This window comes from Scyliorhinus canicula, chromosome 19, assembly GCF_902713615.1.
Source record: "Scyliorhinus canicula chromosome 19, sScyCan1.1, whole genome shotgun sequence".
Taxonomy (NCBI): Eukaryota; Metazoa; Chordata; class Chondrichthyes; order Carcharhiniformes; family Scyliorhinidae; genus Scyliorhinus; species Scyliorhinus canicula.
The window spans coordinates 13,001,757-13,018,172 of NC_052164.1; the positions used below are offsets into that span (position 1 = coordinate 13,001,757).

At 47.7% G+C, this 16,416-nt stretch overlaps 1 protein-coding gene across 1 annotated transcript in view; it reads left to right on the forward strand.

Annotated features, from left to right (window-relative positions):
* The window catches only part of rapgefl1 (Rap guanine nucleotide exchange factor (GEF)-like 1), a 98,758-nt gene that overhangs the window by 18,848 nt on the left and 63,494 nt on the right, over positions 1-16,416 (forward strand). The window contains exon 2 of the mRNA XM_038779615.1: positions 13,302-13,886. Within this exon, the coding sequence (XP_038635543.1) occupies positions 13,352-13,886 (535 nt within the window). The 5' untranslated portion in view covers positions 13,302-13,351. The remainder of the gene's footprint in view (positions 1-13,301; positions 13,887-16,416) is intronic.

Consider the following 16,416-nt stretch of genomic DNA (forward strand, 5'->3'; position numbering starts at 1 on the left):
AACAAGCTCTTCTGAAACCAGACACAATATAACTGGGCCATGTTCCTACACCACAGTTTGCCATAATAATAATCTTTGTCACAAGTAGGCTCACATTAACGCTGCAATGAAGTTACTGTAAAAAGCCCCGAGTCGCCACCCTCCGGCGCCTGTTCGGGTACACTGACGGAGAATTCAGAATTCACCAATTCACCTAACAAGCACGTCTTTCAGGACTTGTGGGAGGAAATCGGAGCACCCGGAGGAAACCCATGCAGACACGGGGAGAATGTGCAGACTCCACACAGATAGTGACCCAAGCCAGGAATCGAACTTTGGACCCTGGCGCTGTGAAACAACAGTGCTAACTCCTGTGCTACCATGCCGCCCATGTTTAGGCTCATCTGCTGGAGTCCAGTGGCGTGCAATATCTTACGTTTTATCAAGTTGGGCATGACGGGATTGTTGTTGGGGTGTGCAGGGGAGTAATTGCTGCCTGCGATTTTATGTACACTCCAATAGGAAAGACTGTCCAAAATGCTGTGGGTTCACAACTTGCTCCAGGACTTGATCAAATAACCCAGAGAGCTGGCATCTAGGTGCAGTACTAGCAACTGATGGTTGAGTAGAAATTTCTCATGTTGAAATTCCTTCCCGTTTCTGTAACTTACTGCTACCCTACGAGAATCTGCTCCAACTCTGGCCTCTTGCTTCTGCCTCACTTCTTCTGCCCCGCCATAGACACCAAGTGCCTTTTCCATCTAGCTCTCAAGTCTGGGATTCCTTCACTAAACATCTCAGCTTCTCCACTTCTCTCTCTTCCTTTGAAACTCTCCTCTCCAACTACCACCCTGACCAGAAGTTTAGTCGCCCCCCTCCTCATACAACTTAGTGTCAATTTTTGGCATAACATAGAATTTACAGCGCAGAAGGCCATTCGGCCCATCGAGTCTTCTCCGGCTGTTGGAAAGAGCACCCCACTTAAGCTCACACCTCCACCCTATCACTGTAACCCAGTAACCCAATCTCACCTTTTTGGACACTAAGGGCAATTGATCATGGCCAATCCACCTAACCTGCACATCTTTGGACTGTGGGAGGAAACCGGAGCACCCGGAGGAAACCCACGCAGACATGGGGAGAACGTGCAGACTCCACACAGACAGTGACCCAAGCTGGGAATCGAACCTGGGACCCTGGAGCTGTAAAGCAACTGTGCTAACCACTGTGCTACCATGCCGCTCTAGACTCCCCAAACCAGTTTTGGGACATTTGCCTACATTAAAGATACTGTAAAAGTGCTCATAGTGGTATTAGGTTATGACCCTTTGAGCGTTTGAACCCCTCCTTTTGTCCCCTGCATGATATCGTCAACAATCCTTCCGAAGTCGGAAATTTCCAGGGCTGTCCATCACCGAACATGGCCGCTGGTGATGATTAGCTCCAATGCATGCACATCGCATTAGTCAGTAGACTGATGGGTTAGGAATTCAAGTTCGGCAGCACGCTGTTAGTTGTGTTGAGGTAAACAAGCCACTCTCTCCAAACACCTGCCCCATTTTCAGTTACTGGGAAATGCGGGCAAGTATCAACTTGTCCCTCACTTCAGTGCCTAAATGGGAACAGCTGTACTTTCCATGTGCTCAGAAGAGTCAGCACCTGTACAGCCCTTCAAAGAAATTATTGCTTTTGTTTGTCAATTAATGGGATTTGAGGATAAGATTTTTCTTTTGCTGTTTTGGTGGGATTTGGCAGAGACAAAAAAAAACAGTTTTTTATGTCTCTTTATACCTGGTGCCAATATTCAGCACACCTTGAAACAAGTCTTTGACAATAATCCTGGACACTCCCTTCATTATATGTACTTCAATGAAGTTGATATAGCTCATCCTCTGAACTATGCCATTCAGTCTGAAAGAAAGAAAACTATATTCTGCAGAGATGTTGATGCAAGGTCTATACTCAGGAGCAATGCCATCGCTCAGACAACAGGCGGGATTCTCTGAGCTTCCGCACTAAAATCACGGAGAATGGGCGTAGACGGCGAAATCCGGCACGACGCCGCTCCCGGAATTCTCTGGTCCCCGGAGAATCGCCACAAATCGCGCGTGCGCGGTCTACGCAGCGCGGGTAGGGGGGCCATTGACAGAGGCCCCCGCGGCGATTCTAAGAGGACAACTGGCCGAGTTCCCGACGGCGTGTTTCTAACCACGTTTTGCCTCTCGGGAACGGCCGGTGGCGGCTGCGGACTGAGCCCGTGGCCCCTGGTGGGGGGGCGGGGGGATCCTTCACCAGGGGGCCTCACAGATGGCCAGGTAAGCGATCGGGCAGCACCGATCTGTGGGCACGTGCGATCTCGGGGGGGGGGGTGGGGGGGGGGGGAGCCTGCATTCCTGGTGCCGCTCCGTGGGCTGAGTCCATCATGTCCCACGGGCCGGCATGCGGGGACTCCCGACCAGACTGCCGATATGTCATTGACAGGGTGAGTTGACAGAGGATCACCTATCTACTTTGTGCTTGGAAGGCTGTTGTCTAACTCTGGGGAGCATTATCACCTGAGACTGGAAGAACTGTGCATAAGAATGCCACCATACTATGTGGCGATGACTCTCTGTGACTGAAATGACCTTTTCATCCTTACAACAATGCCATTGAAATTACGCAATTATCAGCAGATGTCCAAAGTCCAATTAATTGGCGGAGGCCAAACTACTACTAATAATAATAATTTTTATTAGTGTCAGAAGTAGACTTACATTAACACTGAAATGAAGTTACTGTGAAAATCCCCATGTCTTTCCAAGAGCCGGTGCAGACTCGATGGGCCGAATGGCCTCCTTCTGCACTGTAAATTCTATGATTCCATGAAATCTAGGTGAATATCGGTTATGGAGTGGAGAAGGAACAAGACAAATTAGATTAGAACCATATACCAAGATCTTTTGTTCCCAAAATATGTTGCTGTTATCCCTTCTTGTCTCCTTGCTTCATGGAGTCATAATGACAAAGAATGGGGCCATTTTGCCCATTGAGTCCTTGTTTCAGTAATGCAGGTTTACAATTGGTTTCAGTGTCAAAAACTTTGAAATTGAGATTGAAATATTTTTGTTTGGCAAGGCTGCTAATGGCCATGGAGCGAAGGCAGGTAGATGGAGTTAAGATACAGATCAGCCATCATCTTACTAAATGGAGGAACAAGTTCGAAGAGCTGAATGACTCCTGTTCCAATGTTCTCTAAGCTAGAGGAGGGGGAAACTGGTCAGGGTTTGAATTATTGAACACCATTCATGGACGACTATGCAGATCTGTGGTGTGAAATACATTCCATTAACCAATTGACCTCCCTGGGTGTTGTTCACTGATAAAGTGGTGATACTTGTACCAATAGACTTGAGTTCAAAATCACTCTTGTTCATGTCAGCAGATACACAATTAATGCATTCTCAAGGTATTCCTTTTGTCTGCTGTTTTAGCGCCGCTAACTTAAATAGAAGTAAATTCAGACAGAAATATGATTAAAATTAGCCAGTTCCTCACTGAAATTAAAATGCATTCCGCACATAGATTTTTAAAGTTACTGCAAAATTAATTACTGAATGCAGGCACTAAGTTAAGTAGTTATTAAGTTCACCAAGTACATTCACGAATTATCTTTAATAGGTTAAACTAAATATAGTTATTTCATCAGCACAGTGGTAACACGCACATCTGTAAAGACTTTGAATGTTGGGAACTTGGGCATTGCACCAAGAATTGAGCCACTTTCAAGCTAGAAAAAAAATCCTTCGGTTTGGGCACATTTCTGAATCTACAAGGCAGGTGCTTTAAGACAACTTTTTCTCAATGACGACTTGGCACCCAAATAAACTCCCTCCTTCCTTCGAGTCCCTGGAAGAGCCACCGGGTATCACAAGAAAAAGAAAGACCTGTGGTTTCCTCAGGACATCCCAAAGTGTTTTACAGCCAATGAAATGCTTTTTGAGGTGCAGTCATTGTTGTAAAATGGCAGCCATTTTGTGTAGTGAGGTCCCACAGGCAGCAGAGTGATGATGGCCAGATAATTTGTTGTTGTGATGCTGTTTGAGGGACAAATGTTGGCCAGGAGATCAGGGAGGAGACCCCCGTGCTCTTCTTCAGAAGGGTGCGATTGGGTGGTCCCACATCCAGCTGTCAGGAGAGAGGGGACATTAGATACATACAGTGCGGAAGGAGGCCAATCGGCTCATCGAGCCTGCACCGACACACTTACGCCCTCACTCCTACCCTATCCCCACAACCCAACAACCCCTCCCAACCCTTTTGGACACCAAGGGCAATTTATCATGGCCAATCCACCTAACGTGCAAGTCTTTGGACTGTGGGAGGAAACCGGAGCTCCAGGAGGAAACACACGCAGACACGGGGAGAACGTGCAGACTCCGCACAGACAGTGATCCAGCGGGGAATCGAACCTGGGACCCTGGCGCTGTGAAGCCACAGTGCTAACTAAACCGTGCTGACATTGCGTTAACATCTCATCCGAAAGCAGCAAGTTGTGCGCCAGATAATTCTCAATGGAGGTCAAAATATCTTATAAAATATTTCCACCTGGCGATTAACCCTCTGAAAACCAAAAGGGCCTCGCATTAATGTTTATTCAATCGACAGTCGGTGGCAGAATAAATGAATAGACATCTTATTCTGGGAATTTGACCGACACAAAATGGCTGCAATGTATTCCTACGTAACAACAGGGAGTGCGATCAATTTGAGTACTAAATAAATGCAATCTTTCTTTACTCCGTCCTCCGTTGTATCATCGTTACATCAGAGGGAAAATATCCTTTCCCCAGCAGGAGGCCTGAAAAACTAACAGGGTGGCGTTTTAAAGTTTAGCGAAGAGTTCCACAAAAGAGAATTTTGAAAATATCGTTCCAACTCCGATAGACTGCTGAAGCACTCCCACCGTGCCTAAGCTCACGTTGTTTGAAGAATCCTCCCACACTCTTTGAGGAATACGGCAGAATCATTTGGGTAATCCTTTACTTTGAACAAGCGTTCTTTAAGCTTGCTTCCCCCCACCCGCAACCTCGCCTGCCTCTCCACAAAAAAATGTTACATTTATTAAGAAGAAAATCCTACGTTGATTAAAATTGCAGCTTTCAAGTTTAAATTGCTGCACTTTGGCTTCTGATTCAGGCGATCCACAGCGAATATTTCACTGGTGGGTTTTCACCATCTGCTGCAAAGAGCCCAGTGAAATCCCACTCATAAACTAGACGTTCCTGTCAAGTGGAAGGAGCACTTGATCAGCAGAAACCCCCCCCCCCCCCCCCCCCCAACCTTCTTCCAGCTCCCATCACGTATACCCAAAGGGATTACATTGCGACGCCTGTTCGGGTACACAGAGGGAGAATTCAGAATGTCCAATTCACCTGACAAGCACATCTTTGGACTGTGTGCGGAAACCGGAGCACCCGGAGGAAACCCACGCAGACACGGGGAGAACGTGCAGACTCCGCACAGACAGTGGCCCCAGCCGGGAATTGAGCCTTGGACTCAGGCGCTGTGAAGCAACTGTGCTAACTACTGTGTCACCGTGCTATCATTTAACCTATTACTGCGTAAATGTCTGCATATATATTTGCCCATTTATCTCTACAAAGGTTTGCAGGCACATTCTTTCTTTAAAAAAGAAAATTCCAATTAAGGCGGCATTTACCGTGGCCAATCCATCTACCCTGCACATCCTGGGTTGGGGAGGGGGGGATGGTGGAGACCCATGCAGACAGTGGGAGAATGTGCAAACTCCACACGGATAGTGACCCAGGTCTGGGATCAAACCCGGGTCCTCAGCGCCGTGATTTCAGTAACTTCATTGCAGTTTAATGAAAGCCTACTTGTGACACTAACAAAGATTATTAGTAACCCCTGTGCCACTGTGCTGTCCTCACCCATCATTCCTAGGGTGCACATGGTAACAGGTGCTAGTTTCTGATTAAACACAACAAGAAAAAGCCGGTTATTCCAATTTATAGAGAAACTTTCACCAAAAACGCCTTTAATTGACTCTTAAAAGAAAGTTTTTTTTTAAATGAAGAAGAGGTAGGCTCCAATTGACCAAGTGAGATGGAGTAATTACATCTTGCGGTCTGAAAGGGACAAACTGGGTTGCATATAAACGCATGTCAGCAGCAGAGTAACACATGGTGAGTTATGTGAATTGCCACTCTTGTCCTTTTAAAGCAGTGAACCCTCCGAACCATTGTGAGCAGCTCCACTCGCATATGAAAAATCAGCATCGATTGCATGTCCCCCATTCTGGATGCATCGCGATCTCTCACACTCTAGATCTCACTTTCTATCACACCCCAAACGCCACCTTTTGTCGCAATTCAGATATTATCTCCTAATGCAGATGAAAAGCACTCTCAAAAAAAAAACAACAGATTCATTTACAAGCAGCTGGGAATTGATTGAAGTAGCCTGGCCTCCAAGGTGAGCACTTAGTGAACAGGCTGTTTCTCAACACAACCCCATATTACCAGCTAAAAATCTCCCACGACATTGCTCACAGGTAATACCGAGCGTGCTCGGTATTACCTGTGAGCAATGTCGTGGGAGATCTGCAACCTTCCAAATAAGGCAGGAATCCACCAGGAAAGCGTTTTTCCAACTTAATTAGGATTTTTTTTTGGAATAAATTTTAGAGTACCCAATTCATTTTTTCCATTTGAGGGGCAATTTAGCCTGGCCAATCCACCAACTCTGCACATCTTTGGGCTGTGGGGGTGAGACCCACGCAAACATAGAACATAGAACAGTACAGCACAGAACAGGCCCTTCGGCCCTCGATGTTGTGCCGAACAATGATCACCCTACTTAAACCCACGTAACCCGTATACCCATAACCCAACAATCCCCCCATTAACCTTACACTACGGGCAATTTAGCATGGCCAATCCACCTAACCCGCACATCTTTGGACTGTGGGAGGAAACCGGAGCACCCGGAGGAAACCCACGCACACACGGGGAGGACGTGCAGACTCCACACAGACAGTGACCCAGCCGGGAATCGAACCTGGGACCCTGGAGCTGTGAAGCATTGATGCTAACCACCATGCTACCGTGAGGCCCCTAACACGGGGAGAAACACGGGGAGAATGTGCAAACTCCACGCGGACAGTGACCCAGAGCCGGAATCGGATATGGGACCTCGGCGCCGTGAGGCAGCAGTGCTAACCACTGCGCCACCGTGCTGCCTGGATTTTGCTAAATGATTGTCGCTTAATTGATTGGATCCAACAAAGATGACTCTGTGCAGTTGGATCGGGAGAAACTGTTCCCGCTCATAAAAAGATCAAGAACGAGAGAGCACAGATTTAAAATGGTTGATTAAAGAAGCAAATGCAACGTGAGGACCCTTTTTTTCGCACAGAGAGTGGGTTGAAGTCTGGAATGCATGGCCTGGAAGTGTGGTGGAGGCAGGTTCAATCCAGGTGTTCGGGAGGGCATGAGATGATTATTTGAAAAGAAAAGATGTGCCAGGGTACGGGAAGAAGGCAGGGAAATGACCCAAGTCATGATGCTCATTCGGAGAGCCCACGCAAAAACGATGGGCCAAATGGCCTCCTTCTGCACCCTAATAATACTATCATGCATTACAGCATTTATTTTCACTTGGTTCCCATTTGAAAAATATTTCACATCTATCCATTGTTTATATAAAAAGAGAATAGATTTTGGAAACATTTTATTTAACCAGTAATTGGGTAGATTTTGGATTTTACTTGAAAACAGATAACTGAATGATGTGGATGTTACTTGACATGAGCATTCGTCAAATGCATTGTTTTCTTGATCCATTTATAAACCACTACAGCAGAGGAGACTCCCAAGGACATCCTTCATGTCCATTTGTTCATCTCAATGATTTGATCACATGGTTTATTTTTATCTCTCTTGTCTTGCACAGTATTACTGAAGAGCTGTACATAAGAAGACTGTCGCAGGTGTGAAAATCTTTGTTTTAACGCTGTTGACTCAAAGCCTGTTAAGGTAGCATCAGATATTATTTGAAGAATTGCATCTGAATAATGGAGTTTTTAGATCTTCAGATACGTTGATTGCTCATTGTTTTAAGTTACTGTAATACTTTACTTGTATGTTAGTGACTTCTGTGGTTGTTGATTATTAGAAAGTAAGACTTGCAATTATATAACGCCTCGTGCAAAGCCAACAAAGTGCTTTTGAAGGGCAGTCACTGTTATAACGTGGAAAAGACAACAGCCAACTTGTGCTCAACAAACTCTCACAAGCAGCAGTCAGATCTGGCCAGCCAATCTGTTTTAATGGTTTTGATCGAGGAACAATTATTAGCTTCTCCCCGGGGGAGATCTCCCCTGATCTGCTTCAAATCAGTGCCATGGGGTCTCTTATGCCCACATGAGAGCGCACATGCCTCTCAGTTTAACACCTCTTTTGAAAGTTAGTACTTCTGACAGTGCAGCACTCCTTCAGGACTCCGCTGAAGATGCAGACTGAATTGTTTGCTCATGATCCTGGAGTGGGACTCGAGCCCCCATCCTTCTGGCTCACAGGGCAGGCTGCAACCAACTTTTTCTCGGGTGGGTTTGGCCAACGGGTGCGGAAAATCTTGCGAGAGCCCCAAATCCCGTTTCATGCAGACGTAAAACATGGTGCAATGGTCCCATTGGTGCCAGTGACCCAGTAACCGAATGGGGTTCCCGATGGTTATTGTCCACGTGCGCGTGTGCTCTCCCAGGGCGTGCACTGACGAACAGATGTCCCAGATGAGCTCAGGTGAGTGGGTGCATTGCTCAGTGGAGTGTAGCAAAAACTACATCCGGGACGATATGGTGGTGAAAGCCACCGGTTGTGCCAACGGCTTCAATGCTGCCGTTCCCGCCCGGGCGATCAGCCTTTGCCGCTAGCCGGGGAAATTCCACCCCTTGTTGTTCACTCACTGCTCACTGGTGCATTTTATTGAGTGAATTTTTAACATAAAATTTTCAACAAAATTCCTTGCACGTTAGTGATGTTAAATTGTCCCAGTACTTAAAAAGCTCGCCAATCAAAATCACTACCTGTTGTGCAAAACATGTTTTTCTAAACCAGTGGGGCGAATGAGCCTGTCAGCAAACCAGTATGTTTTAGTCAATGAATTACCAGCATAGCACAATGGGCCAAATGGCCACCTTCTGTGCAGTATTATTCTATGAATATCAATCAAAAGGTTTCATTGCCTTCCTGAGGGTATTTCTTCCCCTCCAGCTGTTTTTGCCCAAAGATCATCTACCGCCCTATAAATGTACACCAGATATAATGTTTTCCTACGCGGCTCTATGAATGAATCTGAATGCAGCTGAGTGAGATTTGTTAAGTCTGCTGCTCCCTGTAGAGACCTGTCTAATTAAATCAGTGCTGGGGCGTGGATTTCTAAAAGGGTGAGTTGAGGATTTTTTTTTGGATTGTGTACAGAGGATCTGGTTCTACCCAATGCTAGTGGATGCTTGGCAAAAGAGGAAGTAAAGTCACTGTTTCAATTATCTAACATGGAAGAAAGGATACAGAAGGAGAAGATGCAAAATAAAATTTGTAAGGTTGGTACCAGAACTGAGAGGGTACAGCTATCTGGAAAGGCTGAACAGCCCAAAGCTTGTTCTTCCTGCAGAGCGAAGACTGAGCTGTGACCTGGGGCGAAATTCTCCCCTACCCGGCGGGACGGGGGGTCCCGGTGTAGCGGAGTGGCGCCAACCACTCTGGCGTCGGGCCTCCCCTAAGGTACGGAATTCTCCGCACCGTTAGGGGCCAAGGTCTCACATTGAGGGGCTAGGCCCGAGCCGGAGCGGTTGGCACCACACCGGCTGGCGCCAAAACCGGCAACAATGGCCTTTGACGCCTGGCGCCGGGGCTGGCCGAAAGACCTTCGCCAGTTCACACATGCGCCAGTGCGTCAGCTGCCGCTGACGTCACCACCGGCGCATGCGCGCTGGGGGATTCTCTTCCGCCTCCGCCGTGGTGGCGGCGGAAGAAAAAGAGTGCCCCCACGGCACTGGCCCGCCCGCCGATCGGTGGGCCCTGATCGCGGGCCTGGCCACCGTGGGGGCACCCCCGGGGTCCGATCGCCCTGCTCCCCCCCCCCAGGGCCCGCTCGCCCCGCCGGCACAGAGGTGGTTCAAACCATGACGGCGGCGGGAGAGGCCTCTCAGTGGCGGGACTTTGGCCCACCTGGGCTGGAGAATAACGGCAGCACAGAAACCCGTAGCCTCCCGCCGGCCCCCGCCATTCTCCAAGGCGGGCCGGCGGGATTGGCGGCACGCCGACTTTTTGCGGGTGGGAGAATTCTGGACATGGCGGGAGTGGGATTTTCGGCGGCCCCGGGCGATTCTCCGACCCTGCTGGGGGGTTGTAGAATTTCGCCCCTGATAGCGGTTTTCAGAATGATGAAGGGATTCAGTAAGGTAGACGTAGAAATGTGGCTAGTCCAAAACTGGAGGGTGGGGGGGGAGCGCATAAATTGTCGCTAATAAATTCAATAAAGAATTCAGGAGAAAAGGCTTTACTCAGAATGTGGTGAGAATGTGGACCTCGCTACTTCGTGGCGTAGTTGAAGATATTATAGATGTATTTAAGAGGAATGCAGGTGAACATGACAGGAAAACGAATAGGAAGGTATTTTGATTAGATAGAGTGCTAGAAGGCCCGTGTGGGCCACAAACACTGGCTTGTTTCTATGCTGTAAATTCTGTGTGAAATATTAATTTAGAAGTACCTACCAGAGCAGCAAGTAGGGAGTAATACAATTGCTCTCAGTTTCCCTGTGCAAGAGAACAGAAAATCATCAGCTGGCTCCCTGCTATTGATTGCCATTACTTGAAAGTGTGCAGACATTGGGTGAGCACAGGACCAGCTGGGTTATTATCTACCTCGTGGTCCAATACATGTCCGGTACTCACTGTGTCACCCATTGGTGTCTGGTATTCAGTTTATTGGCAAAATGCAGCCGTGAGCAGCGATATTGAGCCAGGCAGCTCTGTCCTATTTGCATTCCTATTTCTTATCTCCTGGTTTGCTCGGAATTTTGGAAAGCGTTGTCCTTAGTGCTATTACTTCGTAGGATCATAAGAAATAGGAGTAGGGTTTCAGCTCCTTGAGTCTGCTCCGCCAATCAATAAGATCATCACTGATCTGATTGTGGCTTTAACTCCAATTTCCTTAACTCCACTGTAGCACAGGTGTCTAGCACTGTGGCTTCACAGCGCCAGGGTCCTAGGTTCGATTCCCTACTGGGTCACTGTCTGTGCGGAGTCTGCACGTTCTCCCCGTGTCTGCGTGGGTTTCCTCCGGGTGCTCTGGTTTCCTCCCAGTCCAAAGACGTGCAGGCTAGGAGGATTGGCCATGATAAATTGCCCTTGGTGTCCAAAATGTTTGGAGGGGTTATTAGGTTATGGGGATAGGGTGGAAGTGAGGAATTAAGTGGGTCGGTGCAGACTCGATGGGCTGAATGGCCTCCTTCTGCACTGTATGTTCTATGTTCAATGTTCTTGCCTGTTGCATCTGGACCAACATAGCATGCAGGAGGTGGGACATAGCTGGAGAAGGGTCCACGTCTGGAGTTTGGGGATGGAGGCCGCCCGCGACGCTGGCCTCTGGAATACTTCAGCAGTGGGTGGGGAGAGCATCTATTGGGTGGATTTTGCAACTTCAGTGTCATCGAGGAGGTCCGCCTTGCAGCCTCAAGAGCGTTCCTGGAGATCCATCTTCTTCAACTGTGAGTCAGTGATGCCAGGCGCCTTTTAAATATGGCGTCCAGATATGACGGCGGGACTTTTCAGAGAGTATTGGAACCTCTGGAAGCTCGTTCAAGCGACGGTTCTTCTCGTTGGAACCAGACGGGTCACTATTCAACCTCTGGGGAAACATCACACCATAGTTGAAGCTTTCCTTTGCTCGATGCGCATGTATTTTTTTAAGTGAGTTGTTATGATCTCAAGCGCATTGCCTCAAAGGGCAGTGGAAGCAGATGCAAAAGTAGCTTCCTTAAGGGGATTCGATGTATATTTGGAAATTGAAAAAGATAGCAGGGCTATGGGGAGTGCAACTAATTGGATTACTCTCAACAACCCAGCACAACAGTGATGGGCCAAACGGTCCCCTTATATGTTTTAAGATTCTATGATTCTACGCAAATTTCCAGCTAAAGTCATTGGATTGTAATTGGGAACGGGAATCCTGACTGATTTATAACCCTGGGATATAGGGAATGTGATAACCTCCAGCTGCCGTCACCTAAGGATTTGATTTGGGATTTCTCCAAGAGATCTGAGCATTGGTAGTTGTAGTTTGACAAAAAATATATCTGAGGAATTGCACTCTCTCGTCAGATGTTTGTTATAAGTAGGAACCGGAGACTTGATAGATTAATAATGTATCAGCTCCGTGCTGTGCGATGTTGTGGATTCTGGCTTATCTCTTGCAATCCCCCCTGCAGTGAGTTCCCATCTCAACCTGGTCATCGGGGGGAAGGGGAGGTCAGGGAGAGGCCAATAGGGTAAAAGATGTCGCGCGGAGGTTAAACACTAACCCTGGGAGAAGTCAGTGCTTTCACCCTGAGATTCTCAGCATCCCTTGCCTATTTGTCAATTGCAAAGCAGCATTGGGCTCTTGGGAGAGATCCTGTACAGCACAACAATGACCAAACTTCAAAAAGCACCGGCCGCAAAGGGTTTGGGGGCTCCAGGTGGTCGTGAATAGAACTGTGCAAATGCAAATCTTTCTTAACTGCCCAATCCGGTAGCACAGTGGTTCTCACTGTTGCTTCACAGCGCCAGGCTCCCAGGTTCTATTCCCGGCTGGGTCACTGCCTGTGCGGAGTCTGCACGTTGTCCCCGTGCCTGCGTGGGATTCCTCCGGTTTCCTCCCACAAGTCCCGAAAGAACGCACTGTTTGGTGAATTGGATATTCTGAATTCTCCCTCTGTGTGCCCTAACAGGTGCAGGAATGTGGCGACTAGGGGCTTTTCACAGTAACTTCATTTAATGTAAGCCTACTTGTGACAGTAAAGAGTAGAACGATAAATGGTACTGGGAGGGAGCTGAGAGAAGGGGGGGGGGGGGGGGGAAACTAACTCGGAGTTGGGAGGATTTAAAGGGTTAAATTGAGAAGAACTTTGAAAGTCAAACATTTTGAGTCTCTGGAAAATCCCTTTCCATTATTCTCAAGGTTTTGGAATTAATTTCACTGACTGTCTAGCACCTTGCCTGATGACTGCTCTGTTGTTTTTGCTCCTGCTCCCCCTTTCTCCCTCTCACATACTAGTATCAGCTTGCAGACTGCCATGGAAATTCCTGTTTTGCTTCAAACAGTCAATGGGAGTGAACTGCCCTCCAGCAGTATGTTCGCCTTCGTTTGAAACAAACAGCCTTCGTGATGAGGTGGAGCCCCGCCCAGAAAACACAGGCGTTCAGACTCGCTTGAAAATCCTTCAGCCCCGATCAGTATTCAAAAAAAAAGCGATGACAGGGATGAAGCAGATAGAAAAATTCCTGAAGAAGCAAACCTCGACTCTGACCAGAAGCCGCGTGGATAAGGATGGCATTTTCCCGGCAACGCTGAAGCGGCGGCCGAGCACGTCCAAAATACTCCCGTTTCTAAAGGACACGGTGTCCGGGAGTGACAGCCCCAGCCCCAAGGATGAGTTCAGCCCAGACATTGCGTGCCTGGAGAGCAAATGGACAGACACCGAGGATGATCTGACCAGCCCTTCCCTGTCGTCGGGGGAAATCAGCCCCAACGGGTCCACGCTCAGCAGCAAGTTGTGGCATCTGTCAGACACCCCAGAGAACATCGTGGAGCACGTGCTGGAGGGACTGCTGGAGTCTACGAAGAACAGCGTCGATGCAGGTAAGTGTGTAAAAAAAAAACACTTTGCCAGCATCTGGGACTGAATGAAGCAGCACCAATGTCACTTGAATAGGAGTGTAACTAAACACTGTGGCTCACGCTGAGCACTGATTGAGCAGTTAGAAAAGCCAATTTGATCAAATTTTGAGTTGATCGGGTTTTAAAATCTGGATCCAGGTCAATTTCCACAAATCCGGCGCCAATTCTCCTGGCTCTGTTCCAGAAGTTGTGAAAGCATGCCTGAAGCTTACTCGGGATAAGAGCACAATACGACTAGTGCTTCAAGCTCCATTTGGATTTCCAAAATGTTCACTCTCGTTCCCAACCCAAATGACTTTGTGGTCTTCTTTGAAAGATATCTTACAATTGGATAACGGCTGGGCCCGCAATTCTGTGCGAACAGGACGTGGCTCTCCATTAAAGTTGACTGCCGAGCCTGAGCCTTAAATATTAATTCCAGATATTGAGTGAATAAAGATGAAATGCATTTTCTTCCTATCTCGGAGTCCAGTCACAAACTTTGCTTCTTTTATGACAGCAATTGATCACTCTGAAGAAGAAGTTGCTGTTTCTTTTCAGAGTGAACGTCTTGGGTTTGTTGGTTTCTGTGCTTTGGCATGTGTCTATTATTGGGTTCTCTCATGAGCAGATGAATAGTTATCCATTTGCCCCTGGCAATAAGCAGTCACTCGGATCACCCCTGGCAGCCATGTTGGGTGTGATTTCTTGGTAATGGAAAAACAATTGGAGTTCCTATTTACCTGGAGAAGTGGGCAGTGAGGAGTTAAAAGTGGCTAAAACATTAGCACGTTGACTCTGACCCAATACATTTAACTGGAGTACACAAGGCTGCATCTCCCTCAAGAGAAGCCTATTAACATACCCTGGGGGTTCCAATTGACCCGAAACCTAACTGGACCACCCATAGAAATAATATGGCTACAGGGGCAGGTCAGATGCTGGGAATTGTGCAGTAAGTTACCATGCCCCTGACTCCCCAAGATCTGATGTGGAGATGCCGGTGTTGGACTGGGGTGAGCACAGTAAGAAGTCTCACAACACCAGGTTAAAGTCCAACAGGTTTATTTGAAGTCACAAGCTTTAAGAGCGCTGCTCCTTCATCAGATGAAGTCCACCCGGTCAGCAGCAGGAGTATAGTGGCACACTCATCGATTTGGTGCAACAAAGCTCTTTAATAACCTGACCAGGCCAGGATAGGTAAGTGGTTGCACATTCACCTGCACCCTGTTGTGGACAGGGCCGGCAATTCTGTAAACGCTGCCTGTGGTGATGCCAGTCAGAATGAGCAGATGCCTGCATTTGAATCTCTCTGACTGGTTTCCAGTGAATGCAGGGAGTGATTGGCTGCGCACACTTGGTAATCCTCTCATCCCCAGAGAAGTGTCTGTGAACAGCAAGGATGCTCCTCGTTGCCGCACTGTCCCTTTCTGGCACTTGGCAAATGGCAAATCGGTGGAAGCCTATTTCCAGTTCTCGCCCTTCCTCCTGTCCTGTGCTTTCAGAACTAATGAATGACTGATAGCATCTGTTCACAGAATGGAAGTAGTTCCTTTGGTAAGGGTTCTACGGGGGAGGTAAGGATGAGGGTAAGTGGAGGCATAGGTGAAGCTATGAAGAAGTGAGCAGAAAGAGTATGGATGTGTGTGCAAAGTAAGTGAATGTGAAGGTTGATGCGATAGAATGGGCTCGAGAAGGCAGAGTGGCAGGGTGGAGTGGCACACACAACAAGGTGTAGGTGAATGTGCAACTACTTACCTTTCCTGGCCTGGTCACGTCATTAAAGAGCCTTTATGCACCAAATCCATGAGTACTCCACGTCGCCATAGTCCTGCTGCTGACCCCATGCCTGCTATGTGACAGGTTTCTTCCTGCTGCTGTTGCGGGATGGCATTTTCCTCCATTCTTCACAGCCCCCACGCTATGTCAAGGGAGATCGTTAAAATGGGGCGCAGCTTCTGAACATCGTAACTCAGTATTCTGCAATTACTTTCTCTGTGCCAAACCTCCCAACTCCTCCAAATACTCTCTTTGGATTGGCCTTTTAAATACTAGAATTGAAGTAGGGTCATGCAGGTCCTCGACCTGCTTGCAATTGATGGTAAACCTGAAAGTAAAATGATAATCAGGTAGCTGCATTAATATGCCAGAACTTACATCTGCCTTTCCTGTGTGCCTTTGTCGGAGGGAACCATTCAGTTAAAGATGCACACGAGAGTCGCCGGTAGTCTTGTAGTTGTGTACACCATGGGTGGTCTTGTTAATGGTTGTGCACATCGATGAATGAGATGACTAGTGGCAGTGTCCCAACTCTTAAATCATAAGGTTTTGGCTTCAAGCCCCATTCCAAGACTTGCACACATAATCTTTGCTGACATGTCAATGCTGCATGCATGTCAAGAACGAATGACTGCACCTCAAAAGATAATTCACTGGATGTGAAGTACTTTGAGGCTCCTCGAGAGATGGGGCAACTCAATCAATAAATGCAAACTCTTTCTTCCCTTGCAGC